Source organism: Phoxinus phoxinus (assembly GCF_949152265.1).
Source record: "Phoxinus phoxinus genome assembly, chromosome: 23".
NCBI lineage: Eukaryota > Metazoa > Chordata > Actinopteri > Cypriniformes > Leuciscidae > Phoxinus > Phoxinus phoxinus.
In genome coordinates, this window is record NC_136898.1 from 16275790 (window position 1) to 16298595 (window position 22806).

The following is a 22806-nucleotide window of genomic DNA, read 5'->3' on the forward strand; positions in this document are numbered from 1 at the left end:
CAATGAAAGCTTTGACATGACCCAGGACTAGAATTGCATGCCGTCCTTTGATCTCAACAAAAATAGAACAGGATAAAATATCCCAAAATAACTATAATCAAACAACCTTTAAACTCATAATAAATGTTAATATTGGTTTACGTTTAGTAGTAAAAAGATAAATAATCAATATTCTCATTAACATGTGAGATAAGATTCTTATGAATGGCACTTTTTTTTTTTTTAAGATAATGCTGTAAATTCAGCTTCCGTTCGTTAACACTGGCCACTAGTTATTAACTAACAATGAGCAATATACAACATATGATCATCTAGGTCAGATTTAAAAAATATATTGTTTATTGCTAATTAATTTTCGGTCATAACACGTTAACAAACATTGATTCATACAACCTAAAATATTTTAAAATGTAAGAAATGTATATCCAAAAAAAATATAATTATATAAATAAATGTAGTAAAAATGCTATTTATTTTTAGTTCATGGTTGCTAATGCATTAATTAATAATAACGAACCCGATAACGTTGTCTCTTGGCGCGCTACGAAGACTCTTAAGGTAACTTAACTAAAGGTATACCATTTCTAGGCGTGTTCCCCGAACCATACCTTAGGAAGCTGCTTAAGATATACCTTCTTACGTGCGACGTTACCAGGTGCTGTCCGTGGCGATGGTGCTGAATTGGTTGATATCGATGGCTCGAGAATATTTTATTCTCTCGTGCAGGGGCTGTTTCTCTGCGTTATGTGAGAAGAGCGGTGTTCTTTATAAAAGAACCACTTCCGAAATAGTTGAATTTGCATTTATGGCTCATGGGATATTAAAAATAATCCAAACTATAATACCTTAGCCTAGCCTACATATTTTAAAATTGTATCATATATTGCTGCCAAAATGTGCTTTCTACTCTTTCCCATTTTTGTTAGCTGAGGTGGAGCTGCGATTAAATATTGTTCTTGTAAATACTTTCCAGCATTTCAGAAATAAAAGTGTACATCGTACGTGCGGTGTTAGTTCGACAGTGATCAAAAAGGATTTAAACAGTGAAGTTTGAAGTGATCTCTTCTTGTAAACTTAGATGTAGATTCGGACGGCAATTAAATCACCTCACGACATTGGTGTTTGTCAAAAAACAGTATAATTTGGCCGGATATTTTTACGCGGGTGGTGGGAGAAAAACACTGACATTCTGGATTCGGACGGCAATAAAATCACCGACTAACCCCTGTAAATGTAAAAAAAAAAAAAACCTTACGACCCCATGGAATACAATTAGCGTCCGATTTTAGAACAAGAGCAAACTCCCAACTTCATTCCATTTAAATAGATTAGCCTTTAATGGTTTGCCAGATGATGTATAATATAATTAAATTATAATATTATAATTAAAAATCTAACAACATTCAGTGTAATGACAATTTAATTATTTGCATGAAAACACTTGGATTAGCATAAATGAACACTGGCTGGGTGTATTAAAACTTTAGAATTATTTTCGTTTAGACCTGCAACAATGATAAGGTAAAGCTAAGAGTGGTCCAGACTAACTTTCCAAACGTATAACTTACAGAAGATATACTTAACTAAGAACGTTTCGGGAAACACGTATTAACGATAAGTCAGCTTAAGGTGTAACTTAACTTAAGGACGACGTAGCGTTAAGAAGGTTTCGGGAAACGCAGCCCTGAACCTTATTGTAAAAAGTGTTACATATAATGTAACAGGCTTTTTTTTTATTACTATTAACAATTTACTGCATGCTATTTCAACATTATTTCAGTATTTTAAACAACAGCAGATCTTACCATTTCTTGCAATTCTGGATCTTCTAAGAAGTTGTTTTCTTTCATTGCGCGCTGCATCGTCTCAGTGAAACTCGGGTCCATCACTAAAACACTCTGTCCACCGAGTGTAGAAAACTTACAGTCACTCTTCCTCGAGTCAGTCGTCATGCACACTTCATAATTATACCCGTGCGGCAGAGTTCCAGTGACTCCTGTGTCTGCGTAATGCGGTGGATAGTACGGAATAACAGGCAGATTGGACTGAAAGAGGAAGCGAGATTGTCTCCATCTGTAGATCTTTACTGATATTATCACAACCACACAAGTGATAAATAGGAAAGAAACAGCGGCCAGCGCGAGAACTAAATAAAAAGTCAGGTTGTCGTTATATTGTTTTTCATGCGTAAAGTCTGTGAACTCTGACAGCACTTCAGGAAAGCTATCAGCCACAGCCACGTTAATGGAGACCACAGCTGAGCGAGAGGGCTGTCCGTTATCCTCCACAACAACAGTGAGTTTCTGTTTGACAGCATCTTTATCAGTCACTTGTCGCACAGTTCTTATTTCTCCATTCTGTAACCCCACTTCAAACAGCGCTCTGTCTGTAGCTTTCTGTAGTTTATAGGAGAGCCAGGCATTCTGTCCAGAGTCCACATCAACAGCCACCACTTTAGTGACGAGATATCCAACATCTGCAGCACGAGGCACAATCTCAGCCACCACTGAACCGCCAGTCTGTACTGGATACAGAACCTGAGGAGCGTTGTCATTCTGATCTTGGATTATAATGTCCAGAGTCACATTAGTGCTGAGGGGTGGAGAGCCTCCATCTTGTGCTTTCACACAGACACTAACACTTTTCAGTTGCTCATAGTCAAAACCGCGCAGCGCGTGTACCACTCCACTGTCAGCATTTACTGATATAAAAGAGGAAACAGGGGATCCACCCACTGTAGTTTCATCTAGAAGATACGAAATACGAGCGTTCTGGTTCCAGTCATCATCTTGAGCACTCAGAGTGAATATGGATAAACCAGGTGAATTATTTTCAGTAACATATGCAGTGTAAACACTCTTTTGAAACTTGGGCGGATTGTCATTAACATCTGATACTTTCAGATTTAAAGTTTTCTGACTGGAAAGCGCAGGAGACCCTGAATCTGTTGCTGTGATTGTGATATTATATTCTGCCACACGTTCACGATCTAAAGCAGCGTCAGTCACTAAAGTGTAATAATTCCGCAGTGAAGACTGAAGTTTAAATGGTGTGTTTCTATCAATTGTACAGTCAACGTGTCCATTGTCTCCTGCATCTAGATCTTTGACACTGAAAATAGCGATAGTGGTTCCAACAGTTGCGTCTTCAGTCACTGGACTTGAAAATGACATAACACTGATAACTGGTGCATTATCATTAACATCAATTAAATCAACTATGACTTTGGCTGCGTTTCCTAAACCCCCCTGATCTTTAGCTTCTATGCTAATTTCGTATTTCTTGGCTTTTTCGTAGTCAAGCATTCCAGTTAGAGTGATAATACCTTTTTTTTCATCTATTTCAAAAACGTTATTTATATTCCCTTTCAAATTAGCAAAACTATATGAAATCAAACTATACATTCCACTATCTGCATCACTAGCATTAACAGTTGTAATATAAGTTCCCTTGGGGGAATTTTCTTCAACTGTTGCTCTGTAAACTGACTGGTTAAACACTGGAGCGTTATCATTTGCATCTAGTACATTCACCTCTATTTTTATTTTCCCAGATCTTTGAGGGTTTCCTCCGTCGACCGCTGTGAGAATGAGAGACAGTCGTGGATGCTGCTCTCTGTCTAGAAGTTTCTGAAGCACCATTTCAGCATATTTGACTCCATCAGGGCGCGTATGTTGTTTCAGAATAAAATAATCATTAGGTGACATCATATAATTTTGGAGTGCATTTACACCTACATCAGGATCATCTGCGCTTCCCAGTAAGAAACGAGCCCCATGTGTGGCCGATTCGCTTATTTCAAGATTAATTTCATCTTTAGGAAATGTTGGTGAGTGATCGTTTACATCCAATATTTCCACCGTAACATGATGTAGCTCCATTGGATTGTCAAGTATTATTTCAAATGTGAAGCTGCACGGAGTGGTTTCAGCGCAAAGCTGCTCTCGGTCAATTCTCTCCTTCACAACCAAAATCCCTTTGTCTGTTTTCAGCTCTACGTATTCAGTGCTGTCGCCAGACACGATACGAGCCCGACCCGTGCGCAGTCTTTGAGCATCCAGACCAAGATCATGAGCTATATTCCCGATAAGAGATCCTTTCTTCATTTCCTCTGGAACTGAGTAACGAATCTGTGCGTTTATGTTTGAGATCAAGCAAACGGCCATGATGAATGAAACCCTCCATAGGAAAACACCATCCAATGACTGTCCTCGCGATTGGGAACATTTAATCATTTTACAAACTGTAATCACAAACCTTTTTATATATTAAGTATTAAGATTACAATCGGAAGATGGTGTTCTACATTCGAAATATCCACGGATTAATCCAGTTAGGTCGCTGTTAGTCAGTGACTGTGTCCCTTCATCGACTCTCTTTAGTCTCCTTCACAGTATCCTAACCAGCATCAGCACAGCTCCACCAATCACAGCAGATCACCTACATGCTTTTCTACAAATCAACAGCGGCCCTTAGAGTTGAGAGCGAGAAACGACACCAATGAAAGCATTGACATGACCCAGGACTAGAATTGCGTGCCGTCCTTTGATCTCAACAAAAATAGAACAGGATAAAATATCCCAAAATAACTATAATCAAACATCCTTTAAACTCATAATAAATGTTAATATTGGTTTACGTTTAGTAGTAAAAAGATAAATAATCAATATTCTTATTAACATGTGAGATAAGGTAGAATCTTATTAATGGCATTTTTTTTTTTTTTTTTTTAAGATAATGCTGTATAATCAGCTTCCGTTCGTTAACACTTGCCACTAGTTATTAACTAACAATGAGCAATATACAACATTTGATCATCTAGGTCAGATTTAACAAATATAATATTGTTTATTGCTAATTAATTTTCGGTCATAACACGTTAACAAACATTGATTCATACAACCTAAAATATTTTAAAATGTAAGAAATGTATATAGCTACAAAAAATAATAATGATATAAATAAATGTAGTAAAAATGCTATTTATTCTTAGTTCATGGTTGCTAATGCATTAATTAATAATAACGAACCCGATAACGTTGTCTCTTGGCGCGCTACGAAGACTCTTAAGGTAACTTAACTAAAGGTATACCATTTCTAGGCGTGTTCCCCGAACCATACCTTAGGAAGCTGCTTAAGATATACCATCTTACGTGCGACGTTACCAGGTGCTGTCCGTGGCGATGGTGCTGAATTGGTTGATATCGATGGCTCGAGAATATTTTATTCTCTCGTGCAGGGGCTGTTTCTCTGCGTTATGTGAGAGAGCGGTGTTCTTTATAAAAGAAGCATTTCAGAAATAGTTGAAATTGCATTTATTAGGACTCATGAGATATTAAAAATAATCCAAACAATAATAGCTTATAATAGCCTAGCCTACATATTTTAAAATTGTATCATATATTGCTGCCATAACGTGCTTTCTTATCTTTCCCATTTTTGTTAGCTGAGGTGGAGCTGCGATTAAATATTGTTCTTGTAAATACTTTCCAGCATTTCAGAAATAAAAGTGTACATGGTACGTGCGGTGTTAGTTCGACAGTGATCAAAAAGGATTTAAACAGTGAAGTTTGAAGTGATCTCTTCTTGTAAACTTAGATGTAGATTCGGACGGCAATTAAGTCACCTCACGACCTTGGTGTTTGTCAAAAAACAGTACAATTTGGCCGGAGATTTTTACGCGGGTGGTGGGAGAAAAACACTGACATTCTGGATTCGGACGGCAATAAAATCACCGACTAACCCCTGTACATGTTAAAAAATACCTAATGACCCCATGGAAAACAATTAGCGTCCGAATAGGGCTAAACTGACAGTACTTTCAACTGGCCTTGTAAAGGGCTCCGCAGATGGCACCGTGTTTTAGAACAAGAGCAAACTCCCACAATCATTCCCTTTAAATAGATTAGCCTTTAATGGTTTGCCAGCTGATGTACCATTGGATAATATAATTAATTAAATTATAATATTATAATTAAAAATCTAACAACATTCAGTGTACTGACAATTTAATTATTTGCATGAAAACACTTGGATTAGCATAAATGAACACTGGCTGGGTGTATTAAAACTTTAGAATTATATTCGTTTAGACCTGCAACAATGATAAGGTAAAGCTAAGAGTGGTCCAGACCAACTTTCCGAACGTATAACTTACAGAAGATATACTTAACTAAGAATGTTTCGGGAAACACGTATTAACCATAAGTCAGCTTAAGGTGTAACTTAAGGACGACGTAGCGTTAAGAAGGTTTCGGGAAACGCAGCCCTGAACCTTATTGTAAAAAGTGTTACATATAATGTAACAGGCTTTTTTTTTATTACTAGCCACAATTTACTGCATGTTATTTCAACATTATTTCAGTATTTTAAACAACAGCAGATCTTACCATTTCTTGCAATTCTGGATCTTCTAAGAAGTTGTTTTCTTTCATTGCGCGCTGCATCGTCTCAGTGAAACTCGGGTCCATCACTAAAACACTCTGTCCACCGAGTGTAGAAAACTTACAGTCACTCTTCCTCGAGTCAGTCGTCATGCACACTTCATAATTATACCCGTGCGGCAGAGTTCCAGTGACTCCTGTGTCTGCGTAATGCGGTGGATAGTACGGAATAACAGGCAGATTGGACTGAAAGAGGAAGCGAGATTGTCTCCATCTGTAGATCTTTACTGATATTATCACAACCACACAAGTGATAAAGAGGAAAGAAACAGCGGCCAGTGCGAGAACTAAATAAAAAGTCAGGTTGTCGTTATATTGTTTTTCATGCGTAAAGTCTGTGAACTCTGACAACACTTCAGGAAAGCTGTCAGCCACAGCCACGTTAATGGAGACCACAGCTGAGCGAGAGGGCTGTCCGTTATCCTCCACAACAACAGTGAGTTTCTGTTTGACAGCATCTTTATCAGTCACTTGTCGCACAGTTCTTATTTCTCCATTCTGTAACCCCACTTCAAACAGCGCTCTGTCTGTAGCTTTCTGTAGTTTATAGGAGAGCCAGGCATTCTGTCCAGAGTCCACATCAACAGCCACCACTTTAGTGACGAGATATCCAACATCTGCAGCACGAGGCACAATCTCAGCCACCACTGAACCGCCAGTCTGTACTGGATACAGAACCTGAGGAGCGTTGTCATTCTGATCTTGGATTATAATGTCCAGAGTCACATTAGTGCTGAGGGGTGGAGAGCCTCCATCTTGTGCTTTCACACAGACACTAACACTTTTCATTTGCTCATAGTCAAAACCGCGCAGCGCGTGTACCACTCCACTGTCAGCATTTACTGATATAAAAGAGGAAACAGGGGATCCACCCACTGTAGTTTCATCTAGAAGATACGAAATACGAGCGTTCTGGTTCCAGTCATCATCTTGAGCACTCAGAGTGAATATGGATAAACCAGGTGAATTATTTTCAGTAACAAATGCAGTGTAAACAGTCTTATGAAACCTGGGCGGATTGTCATTAACATCTGATACTTTCAGATTTAAAGTTTTCTGACTGGAAAGCGCAGGAGACCCTGAATCTGTTGCTGTGATTGTGATATTATATTCTGCCACACGTTCACGATCTAAAGCAGCGTCAGTCACTAAAGTGTAATAATTCCGCAGCGATGACTGTAATTTAAATGGAATATTTTGATTAATTGTACAGTCAACGTGTCCATTGTCTCCTGCATCTACATCTTTGACACTGACAATAGCGATAGTGGTTCCAACAGTTGCGTCTTCAGTCACTGGACTTGAAAATGACATAACACTGATAACTGGTGCATTATCATTAACATCAATTAAATCAACTATGACTTTAGCCGAGTTTCCTAACCCCCCCTGATCTTTGGCCTCGATGCCAATTTCATATTTTTTTGCCTTTTCATAATCAAGTATTCCTATCAGTGTTATAACACCGGTTTTCTCATCGATTTTAAAAATGTCTTTTATGTTGCCTTTTAAATTAGCAAAACTGTATGAAATCAAACTATACATTCCACTATCTGCATCACTTGCATTAACAGTCGTAATATAAGTTTCTTTACGCGCATTTTCCTCTATAGTTGCCCTATAGACTGACTGGTTAAATTCAGGTGCGTTGTCGTTTACATCTAATAGATTGACCTCTATTTTCATATTACCAGATCTTTGAGGGTTTCCTCCGTCAACCGCTGTGAGAATGAGAGACAGTCGTGGATGCTGCTCTCTGTCTAGAGGTTTCTGAAGCACCATTTCAGCATATTTGACTCCATCTGGGCGCGAGTGTTCTTTAAGATTAAAATAACTATAGGTGACATAGTATAATGTTGCAGTGCGTTTAGACCTACATCAGGATCATCTGCGCTTCCCAGTAAAAAACGAGATCCAGGCGCGGCCGATTCACTTATTTCAAGATTGATTTCATCCTTAGCAAATGTCGGTGAGTGATCGTTTACATCCAATATTTCCACCGTAACATGATGCAGCTCCATTGGATTATCAAGTATTATTTCAAATGTGAAGCTGCACGGAGTGGTTTCAGCGCAAAGCTGCTCTCGGTCAATTCTCTCCTTCACAACCAAAATCCCTTTGTCTGTTTTCAGCTCTACGTATTCAGTGCTGTCGCCAGACACGATACGAGCCCGACCCGAGCGCAGTCTTTGAGCATCCAGACCAAGATCATGAGCTATATTCCCGATAAGAGATCCTTTCTTCATTTCCTCTGGAACTGAGTAACGAATCTGTGCGTTTATGTTTGAGATCAAGCAAACGGCCATGACGAATAAAACCCTCCATAGGAAAACACCATCCAATGGCTGTTCTCGCGATTGGGAACATTTAATCATTTTACAAACTGTAATCACAAACATTTTATACATTACGTATTCAGATTACAGACAATAGATGATGTTCAGCAATTTAAATATCCACAAAGTAATCCAGCTCGGTTGCTTTTAGTCAGTGACTGTCTCCCATCATGGATTCTCTTTAGTCTCCTTCACAGTATCCTAACCAGCATCAGCACAGCTCCACCAATCACAGGAAATCACTATACATGCTTTTCTGCAAATCAACAGCGGCCCTTAGAGTTGAGAGCGAGAAACGACACTAATGAAAGCTATGGAGTGTTTCAGAACAAGGATTCAATTCCGTCATTTGCTCCCAACAAAAATAGAACAGAGCTATAAACAATCAAATAACGCTCCAACGTTCTCGTAAATTTTAATCTTACTGTTTATTGCAGTACTTAAATATAAAAAGTCTAATTATTCCGGAGATATGGAAAATAAAGTATGCCCAACACTTTTATTTTGATGCTCCCTTTTGAAAATTCGGTTGACTATTCGTAACTTTGCATCTGCATGTCTCATTAGAGTATTAGTAGATTGTCTGCTTGATATCTGCTAACTTTTAATTGTAACGGTCCTCCAACAAAAATTCTACTCCCTATAAGTAAAGTTTCAAGTACATGTCAACTTATTCTAACCCTATTAGTCTACTAATACTCTACAAACACTATAATGCGAGTCTATAGACATGTAGGTGCATCGTTACTTATTGTCAAAAGAATGTGTTAAATGGACCATCAAAATAAAGTAAAACCAAAAATAATTTCAAATTCATTTTAAAGTAAGATTCTATGTAAGCGTGAATTAATGGCAGTGCGAAAAACCACCTATTAGAGACAGAACATCTTTAATATCAAATAAAGATTGAATGAACAATATTTGTAGAAATTATTAAACTAGTTTAATATTATAAAATTCACTAATATGTTTGTATTTTTTAATAAATAACATTATGAACAAAAAATTAATTAACATTGAGCAATAATTTATATATTAATACATTATATAAACATTTTAAATAATGGTAAATGATCAAGTAATGCATTAACTTACGTTAACGAACCAAATCTTATTGTATACCATTTTTAAATAGTGCAAATGATGTCTAATATTGCAAACCAGTTTTTTTTATATAAGTTTATTATTATATAGACTTTATATATGTGATCTTACCATTTCAGGACACTTGTCGGGATCTTCTAAGAAGTTGATTTCTTTCATTGTGCGCTGCATCGTCTCAGTGAAACTCGGATCCATCACTAAAACACTCTGTCCACCGAGTGTAGAAAACTTACAGTCACTCTTCCTCGAGTCAGTCGTCATGCACACTTCATAATTATACCCGTGCGGCAGAGTTCCAGTGACTCCTGTGTCTGCGTAATGCGGTGGATAGTACGGAATAACAGGCAGATTGGACTGAAAGAGGAAGCGAGATTGTCTCCATCTGTAGATCTTTACTGATATTATCACAACAACACAAGTGATAAATAGGAAAGAAACAGCGGCCAGTGCGAGAACTAAATAAAAAGTCAGGTTGTCGTTATATTGTTTTTCATGCGTAAAGTCTGTGAACTCTGACAACACTTCAGGAAAGCTGTCAGCCACAGCCACGTTAATGGAGACCACAGCTGAGCGAGAGGGCTGTCCGTTATCCTCCACAACAATAGTGAGTTTCTGTTTGACAGCATCTTTATCAGTCACTTGTCGCACAGTTCTTATTTCTCCATTCTGTAACCCCACTTCAAACAGCGCTCTGTCTGTAGCTTTCTGTAGTTTATAGGAGAGCCAGGCATTCTGTCCAGAGTCCACATCAACAGCCACCACTTTAGTGACGAGATATCCAGCATCTGCAGCACGAGGCACAATCTCAGCCACCACTGAACCGCCAGTCTGTACTGGATACAGAACCTGAGGAGCGTTGTCATTCTGATCTTGGATTATAATGTCCAAAGTCACATTAGTGCTGAGGGGTGGAGAGCCTCCATCTTGTGCTTTCACACAGACACTAACACTTTTCATTTGCTCATAATCAAAACCGCGCAGCGCGTGTACCACTCCACTGTCAGCATTTACTGATATAAAAGAGGAAACAGGGGATCCACCCACTGTAGTTTCATCTAGAAGATACGAAATACGAGCGTTCTGGTTCCAGTCATCATCTTGAGCACTCAGAGTGAATATGGATAAACCAGGTGAATTATTTTCAGTAACATATGCAGTGTAAATAGTCTTATGAAACCTGGGCGGATTGTCATTAACATCTGATACTTTCAGATTTAAAGTTTTCTGACTGGAAAGCGCAGGAGACCCTGAATCTGTAGCTGTGATTGTGATATTATATTCTGCCACACGTTCACGATCTAAAGCAGCATCAGTCACTAAAGTGTAATAATTCCGCAGCGAGGATTGTAATTTATATGGAATATTTTGATTAATTGTACAGTCAACGTGTCCATTGTCTCCTGCATCTAGATCTTTGACACTGAAAATAGCGATAGTGGTTCCAACAGTTGCGTCTTCAGTCACTGGACTTGAAAAAGACATAACACTGATAACTGGTGCATTATCATTCACATCAATTAAATCAACTATGACTTTAGCCGAGTTTCCTAAACCACCCTGATCTTTGGCCTCGATGCCAATTTCGTGTTTTTTTGCTCTTTCATAGTCAAACATTCCAGTTAGAGTTATAACACCCGTTTTTCTATCGATTTTAAAAATGTAATTTCTGTTACTTTTGAAATTAGCGAAACTGTAGGAAATTAAACTATTTGCTTCACTATCTGCATCACTAGCATTTACAGTTGTAATATAAGTACCCTCAGGTGCATTTTCCGCTATTTTTGCTCTGTAAACTGACTGGTTAAAGACAGGCGCGTTGTCATTTGCATCTAGTACATTCACCTCAATTTTCATATTACCAGATCTTTGAGGGTTTCCTCCGTCGACCGCTGTGAGAATGAGAGACAGTCGTGGATGCTGCTCTCTGTCTAGAGGTTTCTGAAGCACCATTTCAGCATATTTGACTCCATCAGGACTCGAATGTTCTTTAAGAATAAAATAATCGTTAGGTGACATAGTGTAATGTTGTAGTGCGTTTAGACCTACATCAGGATCATCTGCGCTTCCCAGTAAAAAAAGAGCTCCTGGTGCGGCTGATTCACTTATTTCAAGACTAATTTCATCGTTAGGAAATGTTGGTGAGTGATCGTTTACATCCAATATTTCCACCGTAACATGATGTAGCTCCATTGGATTATCAAGTATTATTTCAAATGTGAAGCTGCACGGAGTGGTTTCAGCGCAAAGCTGCTCTCGGTCAATTCTCTCCTTCACAACCAAAATCCCTTTGTCTGTTTTCAGCTCTACGTATTCAGTGCTGTCGCCAGACACGATACGAGCCCGACCCGAGCGCAGTCTTTGAGCATCCAGACCAAGATCATGAGCTATATTCCCGATAAGAGATCCTTTCTTCATTTCCTCTGGAACTGAGTAACGAATCTGTGCGTTTATGTTTGAGATCAAGCAAACGGCCATGATGAATAAAACCCTCCATAGGAAAACACGGTCCAATAGCGGTCTTCGCGACTGGTAAAAATGAATTCTTCTACAAAATACAAACATTTTATACATTATGTATTCAAATTACAAAATGTAGGCTACTTGATGCTTATCAATTGGGATATCCACGGATTAATCCAGTTAGGTCGCTTTTAGTCAGTGACTGTGTCCCTTCATCGACTCTCTTTAGTCTCCTTCACAATATTCTAACCAGCATCACCACAGCTCCACCAATCAGGAGATCCCTATACATGCTTTTCTACAAATCAACAGCGGCCCTTAGAGTTGAGAGCGAGAAACGACACTAATAAAAAGCCACGAAGCGTCCCAGAACTAGAACTGAATTCCGTTATTTGATCTGAACAAAAATAAAACAACCTAACATAGTAAAATAGACAATAACCCCTTTAATATGATAATTAATCATACTGTACTCTGAGTAGTGCTAAGACAAATCAATAATTGTACATATTAGATAAAAAATACATTTAATAATAATACTTTACTAAAAGCTTCGGCTCGTTAACATTAGTTATTGCATTAGATATTCTATAATGAATAATAATACAGCATTCATTATTCTAGGGTCATTTAATTAATAAATGAATATACTTTTTTTTAGTGATCGTTTAAAGTATATTAACTAATGGTAACATATACTAAACTTATTAAGTTGAAAATGTATTATTAAATATAGAAGTTAACAATAACTGAGGTCAAGAAGAAGAAAAAAATCGTTTTAGTTTTGTAAATGGTTACAGATTTAATACAGTCGACCAGACTTTCTAATGTTCTACTATTAACAATTTATTGTATGTAATTTTAATATTATATAGACTTTATCATAGTCATTATAAGAACAGGCGATCTTACCATTTCCTGCAATTCTGGAGATTCTAAGCAGTTATTTTCCTGGATTGCGCGCTGCATCGTCTCAGTGAAACTCGGGTCCATCACTAAAACACTCTGTCCACCGAGTGTAGAAAACTTACAGTCACTCTTCCTCGAGTCAGTCGTCATGCACACTTCATAATTATACCCGTGCGGCAGAGTTCCAGTGACTCCTGTGTCTGCGTAATGCGGTGGATAGTACGGAATAACAGGCAGATTGGACTGAAAGAGGAAGCGAGATTGTCTCCATCTGTAGATCTTCACTGATATTATCACAACCACACAAGTGATAAAGAGGAAAGAAACAGCAGCCAGCGCGAGAACTAAATAAAAAGTCAGGTTGTCGTTATATTGTTTTTCATGCGTAAAGTCTGTGAACTCTGACAACACTTCAGGAAAGCTGTCAGCCACAGCCACGTTAATGGAGACCACAGCTGAGCGAGAGGGCTGTCCGTTATCCTCCACAACAACAGTGAGTTTCTGTTTGACAGCATCTTTATCAGTCACTTGTCGCACAGTTCTTATTTCTCCATTCTGTAACCCCACTTCAAACAGCGCTCTGTCTGTAGCTTTCTGTAGTTTATAGGAGAGCCAGGCATTCTGTCCAGAGTCCACATCAACAGCCACCACTTTAGTGACGAGATATCCAACATCTGCAGCACGTGGCACAATCTCAGCCACCACTGAACCGCCAGTCTGTACTGGATACAGAACCTGAGGAGCGTTGTCATTCTGATCTTGGATTATAATGTCCAGAGTCACATTAGTGCTGAGGGGTGGAGAGCCTCCATCTTGTGCTTTCACACAGACACTAACACTTTTCATTTGCTCATAGTCAAAACCGCGCAGCGCGTGTACCACTCCACTGTCAGCATTTACTGATATAAAAGAGGAAACAGGGGATCCACCCACTGTAGTTTCATCTAGAAGATACGAAATACGAGCGTTCTGGTTCCAGTCATCATCTTGAGCACTCAGAGTGAATATGGATAAACCAGGTGAATTATTTTCAGTAACATATGCAGTGTAAACACTCTTTTGAAACCTGGGCGGATTGTCATTAACATCTGATACTTTCAGATTTAAAGTTTTCTGACTGGAAAGCGCAGGAGACCCTGAATCTGTTGCTGTGATTGTGATATTATATTCTGCCACACGTTCACGATCTAAAGCAGCATCAGTCACTAAAGTGTAATAATTCCGCAATGAAGAATGTAATTTGAACGGAGTATCAACAGTACAATCAACGTGTCCATTGTCTCCTGCATCCACATCTTTGACACTGAATATCGCGATAGTTGTACCAAGAGGTGCTTCCTCAGACACTGGGTTTGAAAATGACATAACACTAATAAACGGCGAATTATCATTAACATCAATTAAATCAACTATGACTTTGGCAGAGTCACCCAAACCGCCTTGGTCCTTTGCTTCGATATCAAATTCGTATTTCTTTGCTTTTTCGTAATCAAGCACTCCATTTAGAGTTATAACACCTGTGCTTTCATTCATCCTGAAAATCTCAGCAATGACTTTCAAATTCCCAAAGCTATAAGAAAACAGTCCATTTGCGCCGCTGTCTGCATCACTAGCATTGGCGCTGGTTATATATGTCCCCTTAAGTGAATTTTCTGCTATTGTTGCTCTATACACTGATTGATTGAACACTGGCGCGTTATCATTTGCATCTAGTACATTCACCTCTATTTTCATATTACCAGATCTTTGAGGGTTTCCTCCGTCGACCGCTGTGAGAATGAGAGACCGTCGTGGATGCTGCTCTCTGTCTAGAGGTTTCTGAAGCACCATTTCAGCATATTTGACCCCACTTGGCCGTGAATGTTGTTTTAAAATAAAATTCTCATTTTGTGATATGACATAATTTTGTATACCATTTACACCTACATCAGGGTCATCTGCGCTTCCCAGTAAGAAACGAGCCCCAGGCGCGGCCGATTCACTTATTTCAAGATTAATTTCATCTTTAGGAAATGTCGGCGAGTGATCGTTTACATCCAATATTTCTACCGTAACATGATGTAGCTCCATTGGATTATCAAGTATTATTTCAAATGTGAAGCTGCACGGAGTGGTTTCAGCGCAAAGCTGCTCTCGGTCAATTCTCTCCTTCACAACCAAAATCCCTTTGTCTGTTTTCAGCTCTACGTATTCAGTGCTGTCGCCAGAAACGATACGAGCCCGACCCGAGCGCAGTCTTTGAGCATCCAGACCAAGATCATGAGCTATATTCCCGATAAGAGATCCTTTCTTCATTTCCTCTGGAACTGAGTAACGAATCTGTGCGTTTATGTTTGAGATTAAGCAAACGGCCATGATGAATGAAACCCTCCATAGGAAAACACCATCCAATGACTGTCCTCGCGATTGGTAACAATGAATCATTCTACAAACTGTAATCACAAACATTTTTATAAATCAAATATTCAGACTACAGACTGAAGATGATATTCTGCAATCGAAATATCCACAAATTAATCCAGCTCGGTTGCTGTTAGTCAGTGACTGTGTCCCTTCATCGACTCTCTTTAGTCTCCTTCACAATCTCCTAACCAGCATCAGCACAGCTCCACCAATCACAGCAGATCACCTACATGTTTTTCTACAAATCAACAGCGGCCCTTAGAGTTGAGAACGAGAAACGACACTAAAAAAAGCTATACAATTTCCCGAAACATTGATTTTACCAAAGATATAATATATCCTATAAAAGCCTATAAAAGCTACATTTTGTTAACTAATAATGACCAATACAGAATATATTATTCTCGGTTCATATTGTTTATTGTTAATTAATTTTCATTAGTCCTAATAATATCGATAATTGTCAGGTCTTTCGTTTACACTACTATTAATTTATACAACTTTCAATGTATTATATTCAGAAAATAAATAACCCAGATAATTTTTTTTTTTTTTTTAGTTCATAGCTAATGCATTAATGTAACGAAACAGAACCTTGCTGTAAAGGGTTACAAATTCAACCAAAATATAACAAGCTTCCCAATACCAGCCAACATTTACTGTTTGCAATTTCAAAATTATATAGACTTTATTTCAGTCTTTTTAATTGCATTTGGTCTTACCATTTTAAGACTGTCAGGATCTTCTACGAAGTTTGTTTCGTTTATTGCCCGCTGCATCATCTCAGTGAAACTCGGGTCCATCACTAAAACACTCTGTCCACCGAGTGTAGAAAACTTACAGTCACTCTTCCTCGAGTCAGTCGTCATGCACACTTCATAATTATACCCGTGCGGCAGAGTTCCAGTGACTCCTGTGTCTGCGTAATGCGGTGGATAGTACGGAATAACAGGCAGATTGGACTGAAAGAGGAAGCGAGATTGTCTCCATCTGTAGATCTTTACTGATATTATCACAACCACACAAGTGATAAAGAGGAAAGAAACAGCGGCCAGTGCGAGAACTAAATAAAAAGTCAGGTTGTCGTTATATTGTTTTTCATGCGTAAAGTCTGTGAACTCTGACAACACTTCAGGAAAGCTGTCAGCCACAGCCACGTTAATGGAGACCACAGCTGAGCGAGAGGGCTGTCCGTTATCCTCCACAACAACAGTGAGTTTCTGTTTGACAGCATCTTTATCAGTCACTTGTCGCACAGTTCTTATTTCTCCATTCTGTAACCCCACTTCAAACAGCGCTCTGTCTGTAGCTTTCTGTAGTTTATAGGAGAGCCAGGCATTCTGTCCAGAGTCCACATCAACAGCCACCACTTTAGTGACGAGATATCCAACATCTGCAGCACGAGGCACAATCTCAGCCACCACTGAACCGCCAGTCTGTACTGGATACAGAACCTGAGGAGCGTTGTCGTTCTGATCTTGAATATTAATATTTATTGTCACTTCGGAGCTCAAGGGCGGGGATCCTCCGTCTCGAGCTGTCACGTTAAATAAAAACGATTTTAACTGTTCAAAATCAAATGATTTCACTGCATGAATAGTTCCAGTAAGTGAATCCACAGACACGAGAGAACTTAGCGGCGCACCACGCATGTCTTCATCCTTCAGGAAGTAGGACAATTGCGCGTTGGGACCCCAGTCAGCATCTTTTGCTGTTACAGTCATTATAGCCAGACCAGGAGAATTATTTTCACTAACAAATGTTTTATATTCGTCAGAATTGAATTTGGGCGGGTTGTCATTGACATCTGATATTTTTACAGTCAGTGTTTTGTTTGAGTGTCGCGCTGGACTTCCTTGGTCTGACACCAAGATCGATATGTTATATTCAGCAAAAAATTCTCGATCAAGCATATCATCAGTAATTAAACTATAATAGTCTGTGAGAGATGACTCAATTTTAAACGGTATGTTTTGATTTAGTAAGCAATGAACAAGGCCGTTTTTACCCGAATCTGCGTCTTCTACGTTAATGACGGCTACGGTTGTTCCCACTGGGGAATTTTCAGGAAGGGTGTTTGAGAAGGACATAAGCTGTATGGTGGGAGAGTTGTCATTTGCATCAATTACATCTATGACAATTTTGCAAGTATCCGAGAAGCCCCCTTTATCTCTTGCATTGATGTTTAACTGATAACTATTTTGAGATTCATAATCTAAATGACCAAGAATTGTAATCTCACCTGTATCTGTGTTTATCTCAAAAAGCTCCCTCGCTTCTTTGCTGGCTACAGCGAATGAATATGAAACATGGCCATTTGCACCTTCGTCAGCATCCGAAGCACTAACAGAACCAATAACAGTACCAGCAGGTGACTCTTCCCTTACTTCAGTTTTAAATACTGACTGTTTACACACCGGGGCATTATCATTAACATCCAGAACAGTAACATGAATTCTTGCAGTGCCTGATTTTTGAGGTGATCCACCATCAGCTGCTACAAGAACCAATTTAATCTCATCGCGCTGCTCTCGATCTAGTTCTCGCTGTAAAACCATCTCAATGTATTTGTTGCCATCGGTCTGACTATGCACCTCCAGTTTAAAACTATCAGCTGGATGTAGTTTATAGCTCTGTATACTATTCAGACTGACATCTGTATCTATAGCGCTATCCAAAGGGAAGCGAGCTCCTAAAACTGCATTTTCAGCTATTTTCAGGTTAACATTTTCTTTCGGAAATAACGGAGCATTATCGTTTATATCTTGCACCTCAACAGTGACTCGGTGCAGCTGGATAGGGTTTTCAACGATAAGATCAAAACTGAAGCTGCAAGGCGTTGTTTGCTTACAGAGCTCCTCGCGATCTATCCTTTCTTTAACTACTAGAGTTCCTTTGTCTCTGCTCAGATCGACATACTGTCGTCCGCCCTTTGTTACGACGCGAGCTTTTCCAGATATGAGTCTACTTATCTCTATCCCCAGATCCTTAGCGATGTTGCCTACGAATGATCCCTCTGGCATTTCCTCCGGGATGGAATATCTCACATTGCAAACGACGTCCATTCCGCTGAAGCAGAGAATGAAAAACACAACCTTCCATTTTGAATGCGTGGAAACCATCCAAGGAATGTCCGAATTGCTGAATAAGCGGAAGAAAGCCATCTACACTGTGGTCAAACGAAGTGGTACCAAGTATGAAAAAAAATCAAAATCCAAAATCCAAAATTACACATTCACCGAAAACCGCTGCATATGTCCAACCAGCAAACGCGTCTGTAAGGGACTGGCAATACAGACTATACAGAGAGAGACTCTCTCTTCTCACATGTTAATCAACAGCGGCACTCAGAGCTTTAAAGTCGCAAATACAAGACCAGTAGCCTCAATGAATCTGTAAGCCAAACGTAAAACATAAACATTATTATATTGTTATTAATGATAGTAATAGTAATAGAATGTATCTGCTTCATGTTGATATTATAGCCTACGTGACTGAGTCACGGACTGTTTGCAGGCAACTTGATGAAACCGTCAAACATTTCAGCACCAACGGAATGAACAGCACCCGACTAATTCAATCCTGAATAAAATGTTCGACTCTCATGGTGCGTTCACACCGGACGCGAATAGCGCGTCAGGCGCGAGTGATTCCAATGTTAAGTCAATGCAAAGACGCGTTACGCGCGTAAAACGCGTGTAACACGTCTTTGCATTGACTTAACATTGAAATCACTCGCGCCTGACGCGCTATTCGCGTCCGGTGTGAACGCACCATCAGGCTCTAATTAAAATGGAAGTTAACAGAAAGTTATCAAAAATTAAAAAGAAAGGGCATAGCTTTCAGAAATACACCGTTTAGTCAATGACAAAGACACTACATTTTAACACAATCTCTTTGACTAGGAATATTATTTCTGAATTATATTATCATTGTTGTTATTATCAGCAGTGTCCAACTCACAATAACATAGCGAAAAAAATAGCCAACCAATTTTATGTGACTCTGATTAAATATATATGTTTTATAGTTTCAGCATGATAAGTTAAGGTAGATATATTTCAGATTCAAGTTTAAACAACATCAACAGGTTATAACAGGTTGCGACACACAGCAAATTAGTGTTATTATTATTAATATGATTATTTATGTGTACATTCAGTCATTCTTGCAGTGCTCTTACCATTTCATGTAGTTCAGAATTTTCAAGAATTTTCTTTTCCTGGATTGCGCGCTGCATCGTCTCAGTGAAACTCGGGTCCATCACTAAAACACTCTGTCCACCGAGTGTAGAAAACTTACAATCACTCTTCCTCGAGTCAGTCGTCATGCACACTTCATAATTATACCCGTGCGGCAGAGTTCCAGTGACTCCTGTGTCTGCGTAATGCGGTGGATAGTACGGAATAACAGGCAGATTGGACTGAAAGAGGAAGCGAGATTGTCTCCATCTGTAGATCTTTACTGATATTATCACAACCACACAAGTGATAAAGAGGAAAGAAACAGCGGCCAGTGCGAGAACTAAATAAAAAGTCAGGTTGTCGTTGTATTGTTTTTCATGCGTAAAGTCTGTGAACTCTGACAACACTTCAGGAAAGCTGTCAGCCACAGCCACGTTAATGGAGACCACAGCTGAGCGAGAGGGCTGTCCGTTATCCTCCACAACAACAGTGAGTTTCTGTTTGACAGCATCTTTATCAGTCACTTGTCGCACAGTTCTTATTTCTCCATTCTGTAACCCCACTTCAAACAGCGCTCTGTCTGTAGCTTTCTGTAGTTTATAGGAGAGCCAGGCATTCTGTCCAGAGTCCACATCAACAGCCACCACTTTAGTGACGAGATATCCAACATCTGCAGCACGAGGCACAATCTCAGCCACCACTGAACCGCCAGTCTGTACTGGATACAGAACCTGAGGAGCGTTGTCATTCTGATCTTGAATATTAATATGTATTGTCACTTCGGAGCTCAAGGGCGGGGATCCTCCGTCTCGAGCTGTCACGTTAAATAAAAACGATTTTAACTGTTCAAAATCAAATGATTTCACTGCATGAATAGTTCCAGTAAGTGAATCCACAGACACGAGGGAACTTAGCGACGCACCACGCATGTCTTCATCCTTCAGGAAGTAGGACAATTGCGCGTTGGGACCCCAGTCAGCATCTTTTGCTGTTACAGTCATTATAGCCAGACCAGGATAATTGTTTTCACTAACAAATGTTTTATATTCGTCAGAATTGAATTTGGGCGGGTTGTCATTGACATCTGATATTTTTACAGTCAGTGTTTTGTTTGCGTGTCGCGCTGGACTTCCTTGGTCTGATACCAAGATCGATATATTATATTCATCAATACTTTCTCGATCAAGCATATCATCAGTAATTAAACTATAATAGTCTGTGAGAGATGACTCAATTTTAAACGGTATGTTTTGATCTAGTGAGCAATGAACAAGGCCGTTTTTACCCGAATCTGCGTCTTCTACGTTAATGACGGCTACGGTTGTTCCCACTGGGGAATTTTCAGGAAGGGTGTTTGAGAAGGACATAAGCTGTATGGTGGGAGAGTTGTCATTTTCATCAATTACATCTATGACAAATTTACATGTATCTGACAAATCTCCTTCATCTCTTGCATTAAAGTTTAATTGATAACTATTTTGAGATTCATAATCTAAATTGCCAAGAATTGTAATCTCACCTGTATCTGTGTTTATCTCAAAAAGCTCCCTCGCTTCTTTGCTGGCTACAGCGAAGGAATATGAAACGTGACCATTTGCACCTTCGTCAGCATCAGAAGCACTAACAGAACCAATAACAGTACCAGCAGGTGACTCTTCCCTTACTTCAGTTTTAAATACTGACTGTTTACACACTGGGGCATTATCATTAACATCCATGACAGTAATGTGAATTCTTGCAGTGCCTGATTTTTGAGGTGATCCACCATCAGCTGCTACAAGAACCAATTTAATCTCATCGCGCTGCTCTCGATCTAGTTCTCGCTGTAAAACCATCTCAATGTATTTGTTGCCATCGGTCTGACTATGCACCTCCAGTTTAAAACTATCAGCTGGATGTAGTTTATAGCTCTGTATACTATTCAGACCGACATCTGTATCTATAGCGCTATCCAAAAGGAAGCGAGCTCCTAAAACTGCATTTTCAGCTATTTTCAAATAAACATTGTCTTTCGGAAATAACGGAGCATTATCGTTTATATCTTGCACCTCAACAGTGACTCTGTGCAGCTCGATAGGGTTTTCAACGATAAGATCAAAACTGAAGCTGCAAGGCGTTGTTTGCTTACAGAGCTCCTCGCGATCTATCCTTTCTTTAACTACTAGAGTTCCTTTGTCTCTGCTCAGATCGACATACTGTCGTCCGCCCTTTGTTACGACGCGAGCTTTTCCAGATATGAGTCTACTTATCTCTATCCCCAGATCCTTAGCGATGTTGCCTACGAATGATCCCTCTGGCATTTCCTCCGGGATGGAATATCTCACATTGCAAACGACGTCCATTCCGCTGAAGCAGAGAATGAAAAACACAACCTTCCATTTTGAATGCGTGGAAACCATCCAAGGAATGTCCGAATTGCTGAATAAGCGGAAGAAAGCCATCTACACTGTGGTCAAACGAAGTGGTACCAAGTATGAAAAAAAAAATCAAAATCCAAAATCCAAAATTGCACATTCACCGAAAACCGCTGCATATGTCCAACCAGCAAACGCGTCTGTAAGGGACTGGCAATACAGACAGAGACTCTCTCTTCTCACATGTTAATCAACAGCGGCACTCAGAGCTTTAAAGTCGCAAATACAAGACCAGTAGCCTCAATGAATCTGTAAGCCAAACGTAAAACATAAACATTATTATATTGTTATTAATAATAGTAATAATAATAGTATGTATCTGTTTCATGTTGATATTATACGTGACTGAGTCACAGACTGTTCAATCAGGCAACTTGATAAAACCGTCAACCATTTCAGCACCAACGGAATGAACAGCACCCGACTAATTCAATCCTGAATAAAATGTTCGACTCTCAGACTCTAATTAAAATGTAAGTTAACAGAAAGTTATCAAAAATTAAAACGAAAGAGCATAGCTTTCAGAAATACACCGTTTAGTCAATGACAAAGA

The 22806-nt window shown here is 39.2% G+C and overlaps 4 protein-coding genes across 4 annotated transcripts in view; all 4 read right to left on the bottom strand.

Annotated features, from left to right (window-relative positions):
* The window catches only part of LOC306991353 (uncharacterized protein), a 167004-nt gene that overhangs the window by 78750 nt on the left and 65448 nt on the right, over window positions 1-22806 (bottom strand).
* LOC306991300 (protocadherin gamma-A3-like) lies at window positions 1785-4277 on the bottom strand (the record flags this gene model as incomplete). The annotated part of the gene is made up of 1 exon (XM_079599031.1): window positions 1785-4277. The coding sequence occupies exon 1, from the start codon at window positions 4233-4235 to the stop codon at window positions 1785-1787; it is 2451 nt and encodes an 816-aa protein (XP_079455157.1). The 5' UTR covers window positions 4236-4277.
* Window positions 5162-12379, bottom strand: LOC306991301 (uncharacterized protein; the record flags this gene model as incomplete). Its single annotated transcript, XM_079599032.1, is given in 4 exon segments — window positions 5162-5275; window positions 6390-8281; window positions 8284-8788; window positions 9995-12379. Coding segments are annotated over 4 exon segments (4875 nt in total). The 5' UTR covers window positions 12359-12379.
* Window positions 16219-22280, bottom strand: LOC306991302 (uncharacterized protein; the record flags this gene model as incomplete). The annotated part of the gene is made up of 2 exons (XM_079599033.1): window positions 16219-18819; window positions 19839-22280. The coding sequence occupies 2 exons, from the start codon at window positions 22278-22280 to the stop codon at window positions 16333-16335; spliced, it is 4929 nt and encodes a 1642-aa protein (XP_079455159.1). The 3' UTR covers window positions 16219-16332.